The sequence below is a fragment of the Geotrypetes seraphini genome, chromosome 7, assembly GCF_902459505.1.
Source record: "Geotrypetes seraphini chromosome 7, aGeoSer1.1, whole genome shotgun sequence".
Lineage (NCBI taxonomy): Eukaryota > Metazoa > Chordata > Amphibia > Gymnophiona > Dermophiidae > Geotrypetes > Geotrypetes seraphini.
This window is the reverse complement of record NC_047090.1, coordinates 29,821,377-29,838,312: the sequence shown is the minus strand read 5'-3', so window position 1 is coordinate 29,838,312 and position 16,936 is coordinate 29,821,377. Positions and strand designations below refer to the sequence as shown.

Below are 16,936 nucleotides of genomic sequence, written 5' to 3'. Positions count from 1 at the left end.
GGAAGTACAGCGCTATCCAATCCTTTTCACAAAATGAACAAAGAAAAAAAAGATGACTCCTGAAATAAAGTGCAGTATAAAAATATTTATAAAAAACTGAATAAATCTTTTCTATACATTTAGCAATATAAATGTTAAATCATACCCATAATCATTACATGTGCCTTTTAAATTAGTGTAAACAAATACATTTTACCACAGTAGTTAAAATTATTTGTACTTCATATGTTTCAGATTGCTATAAAGCAGATGTTCTCCAAGGACAGTAGGCATATATTCTCACATGTGGGTGACATCATCCAAGGCACCCGATAACGGACATTGCCAAGTGCACTTTTGCTTGAAATCTTTAAGAAGTGCCCATACAGTGAATGGGTTGGTACCTTCCTACCCAACGCTGGCTTGCAGGACCATCAGTTCAGTAAGAAAGCTAAAAAGTCAACTAGGGGAGGTGGGTGGTAGAGATAATATATGCCTGCAGTCCTCAGAGAATGCCTGCTACAGGTAAGCACCTTTGCTTTCCCCGAGGACAAGCATGCATTATATTCTCAAATGTGGGACTCCCAAGCTGCCAGGATCAGAAAGAGGTTATACACAGAATAAGCATGAGTCTTCCAAAAGGGTTGGAAGGAAAGTTTGCACTCGGGAAGTGAAAAGATTTTGCAGAACTGCTTGTCTAAATAGACTGTGTTCTGGAGCTTTGCTCTAAACAGTAGTTTAAGAGGTAAACATATGTATTGAAAACCAAGTACAGTAAAACCTTGGATGGCGAATAACTTGGTGCGTGAGTGTTTTGCAAGATGAACAAAATGTTTTATTAAATTTTAACTTGATAAACGAGCGATGTCTTGCAATACGAGTATGTACACGTGCAGCACGTCATCACAATTGAGCTGAAGATGTTGCGAGGTCTTGCAATACAGGTATGCACTGTATACACGCTTCACAACTGAGCCGATGGTTCTTCTCTCTCTGATGATGTTTGCAATACAAGTATGTGCTATATAGTACAGTATTTTCTATTAACGTTTTTGGGTTGTGGAACGAATTGTCTGAGTTTCCATGATTTCTTATGGGGAAATTCGCTTTGATATACGAGTACTTTGGATTACAAGCATGTTTCCGGAACTAATTATGCTTGCAAACCAAGGCTTTTACTGTAACCATTTTGCAGATGTCCTCAATAGAGGCAGAGCAGAAATGAGCTACTTAGGCAGCCATAGCCCATATATTATGGGTTTTTACATGGCCTTAAAAGCATCAGCCACCTTGAGTATACATAAAGGAGATACAATCCACTAGCTGAGTGAAAATGGTTCTCTTGGAAACAGCACAACCCCTAGTCATTAAGGTCAAAAGCTACAAAGAGCTGGGAGGACTTCCTACAAGACTTAGTCCAGTCCAGATGGTATGCCAGAGCATGCTTGCAGTCCAAGGTGTGGAGGCCTACGTTCCGAGGATGTTAATGTGAATTTGGAAAGAAGACAGGCAAAACTATGGATTGGTTAAGATGGATTCTGAGACTACTTTAAGGAGGAATTTGGGATGCGTCTGGAGAACTACCCTGTCATGATAGAATCTCATGTATGGAGGATCTGAGACAAGGGCTTAAAGTTCACTCACATGGCTTGCAGACAGGAGGGCTATAAGGAAAATTACTTTGAAAGTGGCTCAAAAGGGAGACTTCGTGAGAACAGAACGAATCACACTGAGATCCCAAGCAACAGGTGGGGGCTCGATAGGTGGTTTTGCGTGAAAGAGGCCTTTCATGAAACAGACTATTAAAAGGACAAACAGAGAGAGGTGTTAAGTCACGGATAGAACCGATGTAAACTCTAAGTTGGTTTTAAACCAACCTTGGAGAGATATAGTAGGTAATCTAGTATTAATGGAAGAGGACAGGTAATGGGTTCCAGAGAATGCGATGCACACCAAGAAGAGAATCATGTCCACTTAAAAGCAGCTACAGTACTGAGTGGAAGGTTTCTTAGATGCTTCGAAGATAGCAATACAGCTGAAAGGCAATGAGAATTTATCTGCTCAGAGATATTTCTGTTAGCGCTAACGAGCAGGGGTTTTGGGATAAAGGAGAGGCCTCTCATTCATGAGTGAATAATGTTGGAAATGGTTGCAATTTCCACAGCTTCTTGGATGATGGCTTTAAGAGAAGCGGGAACCAGACCTGGTGTGGCCAGAAAAGTGATATCAGGATCAAGGTGCCCCAATCCTATCAAAGTTTGAGTAGAATTTTCTCTATGAGAGAGATTGGAGGAAGCGCATATAGGAAACTATTTCCCCAATGGAGAAGGTGTTCGAAGCCATGCGGTTGTGAGCAAAGAGTCTGGAACAGAATTGTGGAAGTTTGTTGTTCTGAGGAAAAGCAAAGAGATCTAAATGCAGTATTCGTCACTAAGGAAAAATCAGATGGAAAATGATCATGCTGAGAGACCATTCATGAAAAACAAGTCTGCTCAACTTGTCTGCGAGAATACTGTTTCCCCGCCAAGTACACTGCCCTGAGAAGTATCCCTCAAGCCGTTGCCCAAGTTCAAATTCTGACTGCTTCCATACAAAGGTGATGAGATCCCATTCTCTCTTGTTTGTTCAGATAGAACATGGCAACTTGGTTGTATATACAAATAAGAACTACCTGGTTGCGTATATGGTCTTGGAAAGTTCTGAAAGTGTTCCCTACCGCTCATAACTCAAGAAGATTAAAACGGAGTGTTTGTTCTTGGTGCGATCACACTCTGATTTTGTAAACTATCCAAAATGAGCTCCCCAGCCCAGAACTGAAGCATCTGTGGTTAGGAGTTTTTGACGCTTAGAGGGCTGGAAAGGCAGACCCCCTGAGTAAGATAGTGTGGTACCATCCACCACTGGAGAGAATGATAATAGATCTGGGGTCACACCGACTGGAGCAGACAGGAATTCTGTAGCCCGACACCACTGGCACCCTCTTTACATGGAGTCAAAAGGCTTGATGGCTTGGGAAGCTCGAGTAGAAAGGATAACGAAAAACATTGATGCTGTCTGAGTTGAAAAAGGGCCTTGAAGTGGCCTGCAGGAAAACTTTAAAAATTCAAGAATTATGAAGAATAAAACAAAAAACCATTGAGAAGGCACAAAAAGGCTTCAAAATTTGATGCGCTAAGGAGATACCAAAGATACACGGCTCCTCAGAAAACTTAGAACCAATGATCCCATGAGTCGAAGTAGGGTGAGAAGGCACTGGCACATCTGTGGTATGGGTACTGCCTAAAGACTTAAGTGACAGTGCACTTGGCAGTGTCCATACTGGTTCCATGTGAGAATATAATGTCTGCTTGTCCTCGGAAAAGCCTGATTTTCATCAAACCAAAGCACCTTCAAAAGTTTGGGGTTTTTTTTTTAGTTTAATTTTATTAAAATTTTCAAATATAAAAAGGCACAGTTTTCAAACACTAGGAAATCATTTTATACAAACAAAACTGTCATGGCACCAATATTTCTCGTCATCTACATAGGATATATACTGGAAACTAAATGGAAGACTTATTTTTGTTCAACATAAAGTATGCTTGGTAAATAACAAAAATAAATACATTTGATTTCTTCACAACTGTTTGCAGAAAACAATATAGCAATCTTTCCTTCTATAAATATGATTCATTTAAAAATAATTTTCATGTGCAAACACTGAAAATAGAAATTTCAAGGACTGAAGCTTTATTTTGGATCACCAGCTCACTTCTCCTCCTCTATACAAGTCCGAGCTTCCATCTTAATAGATTCTCCGGGTGACCCAAGTTCTTCCAGCTGTTTTCTCTGTGTAGTTTCTAGTTCTTCTAATCGTTTACGGAGAAGGAAAAGATCTCTTTGATGCTGTTCTTCCTGTAAATCACAAAATATTTTACAAGAGACACAGACCAACTCTTGCACAGTGAGATGGTTTTATTTTTAAATATTTTATTGAAGAATTTTATTTTTAAAGACACTTCTGAATAACCTGTTACAATAGAAATCTCAATTTTCTGGCACCCATGGGGATTGGTGGATGCTGGATAACTTTTTCTGGTTGCCTGAAAGTTACTATATAATATGGAACTATACAAAGGGTGCCTGCCAGATCTCAATTTCTTCCCTCCTGCCCTGAAGCACTTCCTTCCCTTCTGCCCTGAAGCAGCAGAACCAGGCAGTGGTCCTGAGCCATGAACCCCCTCGTTCCCTTCCTTACCCAAAGCAGCAGCTGGACAGCAGAAAGCAGTGCTCAAAACAGGCTGCTCATGGCCAGCCCCAGCAGGGCCTTTCCTCCAACGTCAAAGGAACCAAGACCTCTCAATAGTCTGTTAACATTTTAGTAATGTCCTGATGTGAGTGAAAGCATGTGGTCTGAGCATTAGTGCTGCTTATAAGTGAGCACTGCTTAGCTGAGGTCTTTAGAGTCTCTATCAAACTCTTGGAGAGACTCTGCAATTATCTACAAAAGCGCTGAAGGCTTAAAACAGCCTTTTCCCAGCCTCTCCAAGATCCAGAGCCTCAACTCGTTCAGGATCTGGCTCTCTCAATCATGATGCAGAATTCCCTGCTACTAAGGACCCAGACTGGGAAAGTAAAGACATGGAAACTGAATCCATATCATCCCAGCCCTCTGACTGAACCATCTCCTGTGGATAGCCCTACTGAGGAGGAATTTCAACCTTAGGGGGAGAGACCCCTAGTGCCAGCATCACCTGCGAACCCAGAGGGTTCGATGCAGCTGCTGTTAAACAAATATGCTTCATACAGCTTGTTGGTGAATTCTGGAGCAAAACCATGCCCAGAACTCCCTGAGGTCCCTTGCGGTCACTCCCATGTTCCTTTATGGGGTTTTGCAGCAAGTGCACAACTGTGCTTTACTGGGGACACACTTTCGCTCTATCTCGGCTCTAACCAGGACTTCTGACCTGGAACTTGAGTCATCTGGGATCCCACACCCCCAAGAAAACTAGAGGAGACTAAGCTCGTGGCTGCCACCCCCCTCAAGTGCCACCTGATTTTAAGCCAAATTGAGGTGTTTTGAGGCAAATAGAGGCTTTTATTTTTAAAATCAGGAAATCCAAGATAGCTGCCTCGGCAGCAATTTTAGCGCCAAAAATGGCCCAGATACACAAGTGATCAAAAAATTCCGAAATTAGGATTTTAGGGGTAAGGGACCCTTATCTATAGCCCTAGAACCCTAAAAAAAAAAAATCACTTAAGGCCACCACTGTCCCCCCCCCCCCTCCAATTTTCTCACATAGGCTGTCAGCTTGTGCGCTGGGCTGAAACTGCAGCCAGAGAAATGAGAGAATATCTGTCTCAAACAAGCCTGGAAACTGGACTGCTCGCTTCTGACTACCTCTCGGACCCAACAACCGGCCTGGGACATCAAACCCCCACTGGAATTCACGAGCACAGTCTGGTGAGAAAATGCAGTCGGCGTTGATCCTGGTATAAAAAAAACTGCCAAGGAGCCACTCGGCCTGCACACAAGCCCTTTGCAGACAGAACCTGGGGTAAGCCTTGCTTCTAAGGGACTGGTTCCCCTAAGCTACTGAACTGTTAGTGCAGGCTGGACAAGCGGGTGTTCTGCGAAGCAGTCTGCCATTTGGCTACAGACTTCTGACCTCAGAGTCTGAGCTCTCCCCCAACCAGAGATGTTCCAAAGCTGGGAGCCTCTACAGCACTGAAAAGCTTCAAGGTTGGATTAAAAAACAAACAAACCCTAATTAAAGGAAAAATAAACACGAGAACAGACAGGCTTCTACCATCTCACGTGTAGAGAGACAAACCGAGGAATTGAAAGACAGCCCAGAGTGATGGGAGGTGGAGCAAAAAATGCTAATGAGGCTGTACACAGAATCTTATGGGAAGGGATTGACTACCCAAGAGTTCAGGAATGATGTGCCTGTTGCACTAGAAAAGAACTTTACCGTTCTCATCATACAGGGTGCTTTGAAACAATACAAGTCAGGGAATAATTGTTCCGTGTTTTATTATGACGCAAAGCAGAAACGAAGAGCAGTGCATGCAAGTTTATTGAACCATCATTTCAACCTCAAGGATCAAACAAGAAGCCAGTAACAGTCATTGCAGATAAACTGCTCGAGACATCAGCAACCTAGTGGCAGATGAACACAAATCGCCAATCTTTCATTCCCCGTTAAAACAATTCATCTAAACTCGCCTAACAATTTTGTGTAAAATCAAGTTAACTAGCTTCTTACCTGAAGAAGAGGAAAAGGTTGCTCAGTGCCAGGAATCGCAGTGGAAGACAGAAAACTAGCTGGATTCAGTTGGCCTGTAGATGGCAGATTAGGACCTAGTATTACGCTTCGAAATTCATTATGCCTGCGCTGCAGGTCCCTTAACCTTTTCTGAAGTCGTGTGTGTTCTTGATAGGGAATGCTCTGTCTGCAAAACATGATGTTGGGTATAAGTCACTTAGGGCTCATTTTAAAAAGCTGCCATAGTTAGTTTATTGAAATATACACCACGAATATTAGGGAGGGGGAAGGGTTCTTATTTTATTGTGTATACTATTAATAATAATGGGAAGGGGTGGTGGTTATGGGTTTATATATATACAATTGTTGTTTTTCTTGATAGACTTACAAGTGATGTTTTCAAGAATATGTATGATATTAAATTGTACACTTGTTGAATGATTAAAAATGAATAAAGATATATATATTAAAAAAAAAAGCAGCTGCCATAGAAAGTGGCCTTTGTGCGCCTTTACCTGGGTCATTCCCTTGTGCTGTGGCTACTTTCTACTGCTCCTGGAAAAAAAAGTCCATTTTCTATTTTCCGAATTAATGACCTTGCACTAATGTTTATCCACATAGCACAACCTCAAGAGTATAGGATAACAAGTCCAAGTGTTACTCTCAAGGGAGAAAAGACCTCGGTGTCTAATAGGGAAAATCAAAGCAACCCATATAGACAGGCTAGTTGCAAATATCACTTGCAGCCAGCAGACACATCCTCGGTCAAAAACTCCCAAAAAGTTGAGAACACAATTTCACAGTGAATTTCAACAGTCTTAATTCTAAGTCTCAAAAAGTTTTCAAAAAACACTTATCTGAAAATTGTTGTCTTCTCAATCAAATTGCAAACACAAGAACGTGATCCTGGAGCTTGGAAGCAGGAGAAAATCACTCCATAGGAGACAAACTCAGAGCATAGCAGCTACTAAATATCACCACTAGCATAATCCAACAGGGTTCCCTGTTTCGCTGGTACAGGACTCCCATTGGTTTGAATTGGGGTGTGGAATGGAAATCCTTTTTCTAATGCTTTTGTTTTAAATCTTTTTCTCTTTGACTTTTATTTTGGAGTGAATATGTATGATGCTGATGTCATCATGTGAGCGTGGTGCCAGGAGGAGTCCTATATCAGTTAGAATGCCGGGGGGCCATTTTCTTGACAGAAATTGAAGCGGGTGAATCGATGCTGTGAGTTGAGCTGCAGTGGAATATATGTTTTCTTGTCTTTTTAGAGTTTTTTAAAGCTCTGTTTTTGTGTTTTTTTTTCAGCAAATCCCTGAAGAAGCGCACCAGCGAAACAGGGAACCCTGTTGGATTATGCTAGTGGTGATATTTAGTAGCTGCTATGCTCTGAGTTTGTCTCCTATGGAGTGATTTTCTCCTGCTTCCAAGCTCCAGGATCACGTTCTTGTGTTTGCAATTTGATTGAGAAGACAACAATTTTCAGATAAGTGTTTTTTTGAAAACTTTTTGAGACTTAGAATTAAGACGGTTGAAATTCACTGTGAAATTGTGTCCTCAACTTTTTGGGAGTTTTTGACCGAGGATGTGTCTGCTGGCTGCAAGTGATATTTGCAACTAGCCTGTCTATATGGGTTGCTTTGATTTTCCCTATTAGACACTGAGGTCTTTTCTCCCTTAAGAGTAACACTTGGACTTGTTATCCTATACTCTTGAGGTTGTGCTATGTGGATATAGATTTATTTAACAGCCTCCCTTGGTTCTATTTATTTCTTGCACTAATGTTGCCATTAACAAACATTAGCGCATAAACATTTACTGCCACCTATTTTGTAGGCAGTAAGGGCCCGATTCTATATGGCACCTAAAAATTAGGCCCTGACAAGGGCGGCACTGTTATTCTATAACAGTTAGGCACACTTTAGAGTTACGCTTAGCGTTAACTAAGCAGCCTTAGGCATCGCTAAGCTTCCTAACTTTCAGGCACACCATATTTATGCAAGCAGTGGCGTAGTAAGGGGAAGGGGACGCGGTCTGCACTAGGCACTCATCCTCCTCCTTCCCCGCCCCCCACTACCATGCGTGCCCCTTTTCCCCGTACCCCTTTAACATTCCTGGCACGAGCAGCAACCCCATCCTGTTGGGGGAAGAGGCAGATGGGGATGGGGCGCGGGGAAGGGCATTTGTTTGGAATGAAAAGAAGTACAGTGTTCCCCCGCAAATTCATGGTTCGCGGACTCGCGAATTCACGGTCTGCTCTGACCGCCTCTTCCTGTAGTAAAGTCGGGCTACACCAATCATGAGCTGCTTGTCAAACCTGGTATAGCCCGACTTTACTACAGGAAGAGGCGGCCGGAGCAGACCGCGAGTGATTTTCTTCACCCGCGAGTGATTTTCTTCACCCGCCAGTGCTCCAGCTGCCCTCTCCTGCCTCCCCTGAAATTCACAGGGGTTTCTGGAACGGAACCCCTGTGAATTTCAGGGGAGTACTGTATAACAATCAAAGACAATTTATGATTTTTTTTAATATGCTTTCACAGAGGTTAAAATACAAGTTATTAATTCTTTAAGCCCTTTCCCTCAACGTCTACCTCAAAATATTTTACAAACCAACATTATACTTAGACCAGGGCTGCCCAAGTCCGGTCCTCGAGATCTACTGGCAGGCCAGGTTTTCAGGATATCCAGAATGAATATGCATGAGAGAGATTTCCCTGCATTGCCTTCTTGGTATGCAAATCTTTCTCTCATGCATAATCATTGTGGATATCCTGAAAACCTGGCCTGCCAGTAGATCTCGAGGACCGGACTTGGGCAGCCCTGCTTTAGACAGCAAACCTGTCATGGTTTACAAAAGTAAATAAGTAGCTGAATTACCTATTCCATATTTGCCTTTCTGTTTCAAGTTCTTCTTTCTTCGCCTCTAACAGCTCAATCTTCTCTTGTAGTCTTTTCTGCTTATTTTCATTTAAAGTTTTTCTCTGCAGAGAAATAAATGTTGATAGGATTAAGCAATACAGTATTTTCAAATACTGCTTTGAAAATGAAACATATCCATCACAGTTCTACTTGAAATGTCTCATTTTAATTCAAAAGATAAACAATGGGCTTATCAAAGGACACTAATCATAAAGAGCTAGACCAGGGGCGGGCAACTCCGGTCCTCGAGGGCTGGAATCCAGTCGAGTTTTCAGGATTTCCCCAATGAATATGCATTGAAAGCAATGCATGCAAATAGATCTCATGCATATTCATTGGGGAAATCCTGAAAACACAACTGGATTCTGGCCCTCGAGGACCGGAGTTGCCCACCCCTGAGCTAGACCCTATGTGGTCCTAAAATCAATAGAACAGCACAAAACCAGAAGAACCAGCTCCACAGGATACAAAAGTTACACAAATACAGAGGAAGTGGCCATAAAGTGCGAAAGAGTTCTTTATCTGAAACCTTCAGACATTCTTTTTTTTTATAAATCTTTATTCATTTTCAAATATTACAACAAGTGTATAATAATCAATCAGAAAGATTTTTAACTAATCACTTGACAATCTTATTTATATTCCTCCAAATATATAAATATAAAAGAATCCCACCCCACCCACCCATACATTAATAATTAACAATTATTATCATTCATAATCCCACCCCCCCTATATCTTATCCAATACTAAGGTGTTTAAGATGTCTGATCATTAGAATAAATAATCAATGGCCCCAAATCTTTTATAAATATGGCATACTGAATTCCACCAAAAAGTATAACCTTCAGACATTCAATAGGACTTGATACGGCCGTGTTTAGGCCTTCCGGCCTGCCTCAGAATTTTGGTTAAAATCAGCTGATCTCTCGCATCAAAAATGTTATACGCAGCAATCTTGCTTTAACACGATATTGCCTTATATGCAACCTACTGTGTTGTACTGTGATTTTGTGATGCTGTAGTATAGTGTCAACTGAGTCTGATGTTTTTTGTTTTTTTTTTTTATTTAAGAGATTGGCTGATTTTAACTCCTGAGGCAGGTCATGTGTATGATTTACAGTGCCAACCATGCACCAGTCATGTGGCTCTTTGAAGCTTTTCTACCTTGCTAGATTCACTAAGCAAACCGATTGTGTACTGATCGGTTTGTGAGCCCTTTGCGACCCGATTTCCCTCCGACCCGATCACGATCCGTGCATGCAAATGAGGGGAATCTGCATGCAAAGCAGGAAGGATGCAATTCACTAAACTTACCAACTAGCTGGCCGATCAAAAAACTAGTGACTGGTGAGGACCAGTCGCTTGTACTAAAACCCTGCTCTCTGCCCCGATTTTCCTGTTCTGGCCGCCCTGCTCTCTGCCCCGACTCGCCAGCCCCGACTCGCCTGCCCTTTCCCGCGGTGTGAGCCCGTGGTTTTAAACTGTGGGTTTAAAGCGGGTTAAAACCATGGGCGGACGAAGTTAAAAAAACGAGCACGAAGCACCACCAGTGCATGCTCAGACCATCTACAGTCTAGGAAGATGGTCTGCGCATGCTCAAGGATCGCTCGCCAGCGATCCGTGTGGTTGGTGGGGGGTGTACCAATAATTGCCACCATTTGCATGCAGGCCTTTAGTGAATTTGTTGGCCTGCATGCAATCGGGCATGGATCAGACACGGAAAGGAGGTTAGTGAATCTAGCTCAATGTCTTTTTGCAAATGTGGTCTCCAGGAATGAAGAGATGAAACAATGTGTCACAGAAAGATGATATCTCTTTTAAGTGGACCTGATCACCTAATTCAAACCAAAATGAATTTTTTCAAAACATTACAACCATTGTTGCTCCCACTGGCTGCTTCTAATTTAGTAGTACATAAAATAAACAAAAAACACGCTAGTGTAATTGCTGTAACTTCTTAAAAGTCCTCTTGGAACTCCATAATCCTTATACTTTAATCAGTGGATAGATTGTGCTCAGAGACATGGAGGAAACAGGGGACAGAAAGTCCCCAAAAAACCTCACCACCCAATCATAGCATAACTTCCACCTTAATACACTTTTATATGTGCATGATATCGGAAGTTCACTGAAAGCTGAATTGCAAGCTAGACTGGAGACTGACACCCATTCTGGAAGACTTAAGAGTCTTTCGTTGTTACCATTTGGCTTCCTGAAGAAATTTTGAAACGTGGCACGTCAAGGCCAAAGAACTATATACAAAAGATAAGTGCTTTTTCAATAATACAATCTTTCAAGTCATGCACATATAAAAGTGTGTTAAGGTGGAAGTTATGCTATGATTGGGTGGTTAGGTTTTTTGGGGACTTTCTGTCCCCTTTTTCCTCCATGTCTCTGAGCACAATCTATCCACTGATTAAAGTATAAGGATTATGGAGTTCCAAGAGGACTTTTAAGAAGTTACAGCAATTACACTAGTGTGTTTTTTGTTTATTTTCTTGAATTTTTTCACGCTTTTTGATTTTTGGGTTAAACCCACGGGCTTGCACAAGCAGTCAGGACAGACGTGTTCGGGGCAGGCAGGCATGTTTGGGGCCCGACTCTTCTGCTTTCATGCGGCAGCGGCAGTCTCTTCCCTCCTTCCCTTCAGTGCGAGCCCGTGGGTTTAAAGTGGAGCTGCACTGCGGCGTGCAGCCCTGCTTTAATCCCCCAGGCTCGCACTGAAGGGAAGGCGGCAGAGCCAGGGGGAGCAGCGAGGATATGTCAGGCAGGCATTCAGGGCAGGCAAGCCCAGGGGTGCAGGACCACGAGAGCCAAGGCAGGCAGATCAGGGCTGCAGGAGATCAGCACTGACAGGGCAGAGAGCAGGGCTTCAATAGAACAGGAGAGTCGGAAAGACGTTTCCAACTGCTCCCCAGCAGTTGCTTCTTCCGTTGATCGGCCAGCCTTGTCCGATGTGAAATTTTGTATAGTGAATCGCGTCGCTGTCCAATTTGCGTGCCTGTCTCCTCATTTGCATGCACAGATTCGAAGCGGGTCGCAGGAGAGGTAAGTGAATCAGGCCGGAGGGAAGTTTGCTCGTTAAGGGGTCGCAAACCGATCGGTACACGATTGGTTTGCTTAGTGAATCTAGCCTTTTGTGGTTTATTACATTTTCGCCTGTTTCAGTGTCTCTTTGTTGTTCTCTATAGCCACTGCTCCAAGGACAGCGTTAAAAGAGAAGTAAGTATTATACATGCCTTTTTCTGAGCCACTGATGCTCGCTGAAGTCTCTCTTTTGTCTGCCTATACTTTTCTTCTATTTCTGTGAGATGCTGGTGGTACTTGTGCTTTTCCTCCAGCCATTCTACAAGTTTATCTTCTAATGCTCTGCAAAAGAAATCAGACAAGAGAACAAGATCAAAGTCTTATGGGGAGAGGGGGTAATACTGTAAGGATCCACCTAGATTTAGGTGGCAAAAATACACCCCAATGCAGGTCTTCTAGTCATTTATGCATGCATTTAGACACATAATCCAAAAACCAAAATGGCATTGAAAGTTCATTTAGATCAGGGGTCTCAAAGTCCCTCCTTGAGGGCCGTAATCCAGTTGGTTTTTCAAGATTTCCCCAATGAATGTGCATGAGATCTATTTGCATGCACTGCTTTTAATGCATATTCATTGGGGAAATCCTGAAAACCCGACTGGATTGCGGCCCTCAAGGAGGGACTTTGAGATCCCTGATTTAGATCAATGGTCTCAAACTCGAATCCTTTGCAGGGTTACATTTTGGATTTGTAGGTACTTGGGGGGTCTCAGAAAAAATAGTTACTGGTAATGTCTTATTAAAGAAATGACAATTTTGCATGAGGTAAAACTCCTACGAGGAATTTAGGAAGCGCCTAAAAACACACCTGTTCCTGAAATACCTAAACAACTGACCTACTCTTCTCTCTCTCCCCTCTTAAAACTTCATGGCTCTATGATATATATAAATTGTTACTGTTGTTATATCGTAATTTTCGCTGTATTTTTTTTGAATTGCACGGCCTTCCCCTAACAGGCCCACTTGGACATATCTTCCAATCTGTATACCGTATACCCTCGCTCAACAAATTTATATATCTATAATTTTGCTTCCTTAATGTTTATGTACTCGGTATTTCCTCTGACTATCTGCACATTGTAACTCGCTGAATGTCCAGCTCTCTTGATTGTAAACCGCCTAGAAGTCGCAAGATTGTGGCGGTATAGAAGAATAAAGTTATTATTATTATTATTATTTTATAGTTACATCTGAAGTCCCTCATTGGACATATATAGAGGGCGGCATTTCCTTATCATGACCGGGGTAGCCATACAAATGGTTACGCGCAACTGGAAGGACTGGGATCGCCTTAACTTTAATTTTTGGTGGGCAAATTTATGTTTAATTTATAGATTTGAAAAAATGAACGCAGATATAATGGGTCATACTAAGAGATTTATGCGTTGTAATTGTTTTTTCCTTTGATCCTGTTGGTATATTGCACACACACCCAGGGGGAGGGAGGGTGGGAGAGGGATATTTATGTCATGGTTTTATTCTCTTGCAAGGTATTGGTTGGGTGGGGGAGGATTGTTGTGGGGATTTTGATTGATTATATATGATTGATGTTGTTTGTGTAGATACTGTACTGCATTTTTGTTAACTTTGGAAAATTAATAAAAGATTTAAACACATTTAGTTTATAAATCTTTCCTTTTGGCTAAGTCTTAATAATAATATTGCAATTTATAATTTATCTCATTCTTTGTGACTCTGTACAGCACTGCATGTGTCTGGTAGCGCTATAGAAATAATTAATAGTAGTAGTAGTAGTAGCAGCAAAGAGACGTATGATCAAGAAACTGGTTTATTTTACTTTTGTGATTATGATAAACATACTGAGGGCCTCAAAATAGTACCTGGTGGGCCGCATGTTTGAGACCATTTATTTAGATCTTTAGATAGATTATCGGGATGCTGCAGAGCAAAATAAAAGGGGGGACTTGCTCTTGAGAAAGCCTTCGGGCGAAACATGTTGAACCCATAAGTCCTACCCGATGTTCAAGCATTTAGCTAACAAAAGCACAGCTAAAGCTAAGTACAAAACTTTTTAACTCATAAAGTATTATAAATAAATTTTTGGAACTGATTTTCACGATGAAATATACACATGAACTGCAGAGCACTTTAGAAAATTACAATTTATTGTCTGATGATGAGATACAAGCTAATAAGAGAAATAAGCCTAAGAATAAATTGGCTGACGGTTGGCACAATATGAAGACTAAGTTAATTGTCTAAAAATTATATTTATGATAAGGTTAAATGAACTTTCAATGCCGTTTTGGTTTTTGGATTATATGAAATATAGACGGCGTCTAGAAAAATATTAGGCTATTGATCTACACTACTTGTATATGGACACAGACACGTGCAAATGACCATTCAGCAGGCAATGGCTGGGATGGTTAAGATGGGCTGGAGGGAGCTTTGATGGAGACTCCAGTAGATGGAACCTAAGCACTACTGGGCAGGGCTCTGGTTTTCTGACCCAGAAATATCTAAGAAAAAGGACATGTATAGTTGGGCAGACTGGATGGACCACTGAGGTCTTTATCTGCCGTCAGTGAAACCCATTTTATATAGTAAATGAAGCAGGTGCCTACTTTATACTGGAGTAATAAGAACATAAGAATTGCCGCTGCTGGGTCAGACCAGTGGTCCATTATGGCCAGCAGTCTGCTCACACTCCCTTAGGTTAGATACATGCTCATAATTTAAGCATGAAATATTATCCTCACATTCAATGATAATTCATCAAGATCTTAAATATCACTTTCGCACTCCTGTACACTGATCACAAAGTTTTCAAAAAGACTGAGAATCATTTTCGGAGATAAATTCTCCACTTCAACTTCAAAAAGAATCTTTTTCTTCTTCTGATAAGAGGGAATAGACCTCAGTGGCTACATCTACACCCATTCAAAGCTGTTATGGTGTAGAATTCAAAGTAGCTAGCCTCCTCATTGGTCATATTCCAACAACCATCCTATTTCAACTTTTTATAAATTATTTTCATTTTTCTTTAGAACTCAGTAATTATATTAAATTAATTAGTTTTATAACTCAGCTTTAAAGCGTAGCTGAACGGGGCTCCAACATAGATCTACATTTCGCTAGGGCTGCTTCAAGGAGTGACTCCATGTTATCAGACCCGTTACCAGCCTTGTATCGATACACTGATGTCATCAGTGACACGGCAGAGGGAAGGCCCCAGTGGGGAAGGCTGCAAAGAAGCCCATTCAGAGCGCTGCCGCCACTGCTGCTTTAAGAGGCCTTGGAGTGGAGGTATGTCAGGTCTTACCGGGGTGGAGGGGAGGGGGGTCACTGAATTGACGAAACCAATTTTTTTTGACGAATCAGGCAGCACTAGTGTCAGGGAAGGAGTCGGAGAGTGACTGGGACATTCGGGGGGGGGGGGGTACGGCTTCAGGGGGCAATCTTAACTAGGGCTTATTTTGGTGGTAGGGCTTATATTAGGTATACAGTACGAACTGAATGAAGACAAATGGAGACTCTAGTGAGTGTTCAAATCTCCAAAAATCCTTAGATTGACATGTGATGTAGAACACTCTAAAGTATCTATAAGGCAAAATTTTTCATAAAACAGAGGAAAAAAAGCTTCAAAATACCCCAGGAGTACAATCAATAGATTGAAACCAATTTGGGGTTGGGTATCATCACTGGTCAAAACCTCTGTTAAATTTTATTGTGATTCAAATCTTGTTGTGATTCAATTGAAATGTGATTCTATTTGAATACTCTATGTATGATTAAATCAATTTTATGATTGAATAACTGTTTCTCTCTCATTTGAATGAGCAATCAAAAACTGGCAACCTGCTTTTACTGGAATATGACGCAAAAGACTTCTTAGGAAACTACAAAGCCATGGCATAGAGGGAGATATACAAAGATGGATAGGCAAATGGCTGGAAAACAGGAAGCAGAGAGTGGGCATAAATGGGAAGTTCTCCGACTGGGAGAAAGTGACTAGTGGTGTACCCCAAGGCTCGGTACTTGGGCCGATCCTTTTTAATATTTATATCAATGACCTGGAAAACGGAACATCCAGTGAGATCATCAAGTTTGCAGACGACACAAAACTCTGCCGGGCAATCAGATCGCAGGAGGACAGTGAGGAACTCCAGAGCGACTTGTGTCGGTTAGAAAAATGGGCGGAGAAATGGCAGATGAAGTTCAACGTGGAGAAATGCAAGGTAATGCATTTAGGCAGTAAAAATAAGGAATACGAGTACAGAATGTCAGGTGCAACTCTGGGAAAAAGTGAACAAGAAAGGGATCTGGGTGTACTGATAGATAGGACCCTGAAGCCGTCGGCACAATGCGCGGCAGCGGCAAATAAGGCAAATAGAATGTTGGGCATGATAAAGAAAGGAATCTCGAGTAGATCGGAGAAAGTTATAATGCCGCTTTATAGGGCAATGGTCAGACCCCACTTGGAATACTGCGTCCAACATTGGTCTCCCTACTTAAAGAAGGATATAAAACTGCTGGAGAGGGTGCAGAGACGAGCAACTAAACTAGTGAAGGGTATGGAGAAACTGGAATATGAGGATCGACTTAAAACACTGGGATTGTTCTCCCTTGAGAAAAGGAGACTGCGTGGGGATATGATCGAAACCTTCAAAATACTGAAAGGAATCGACAAAATAGTGCAGAAAAAACTATTTACATTGTCCAATTTGACACGG

At 41.7% G+C, this 16,936-nt stretch overlaps 1 protein-coding gene across 3 annotated transcripts in view; it reads right to left on the bottom strand.

Moving 5' to 3' along the window:
• Positions 1-70: 70 nt before the first annotated feature.
• The window catches only part of CEP83 (centrosomal protein 83), a 91,782-nt gene continuing 74,916 nt past the window's right edge, over positions 71-16,936 (bottom strand). For all 3 annotated transcript variants that reach the window (XM_033952778.1, XM_033952776.1, XM_033952777.1), the window contains exons 13-16: positions 12,392-12,521; positions 9,108-9,211; positions 6,228-6,414; positions 71-3,873 (exon numbers count right to left, since the gene is read on the bottom strand). In XM_033952778.1, coding sequence (XP_033808669.1) covers positions 3,727-3,873; positions 6,228-6,414; positions 9,108-9,211; positions 12,392-12,521 — 568 coding nt within the window. In that variant the 3' untranslated portion in view covers positions 71-3,726. The remainder of the gene's footprint in view (positions 3,874-6,227; positions 6,415-9,107; positions 9,212-12,391; positions 12,522-16,936) is intronic.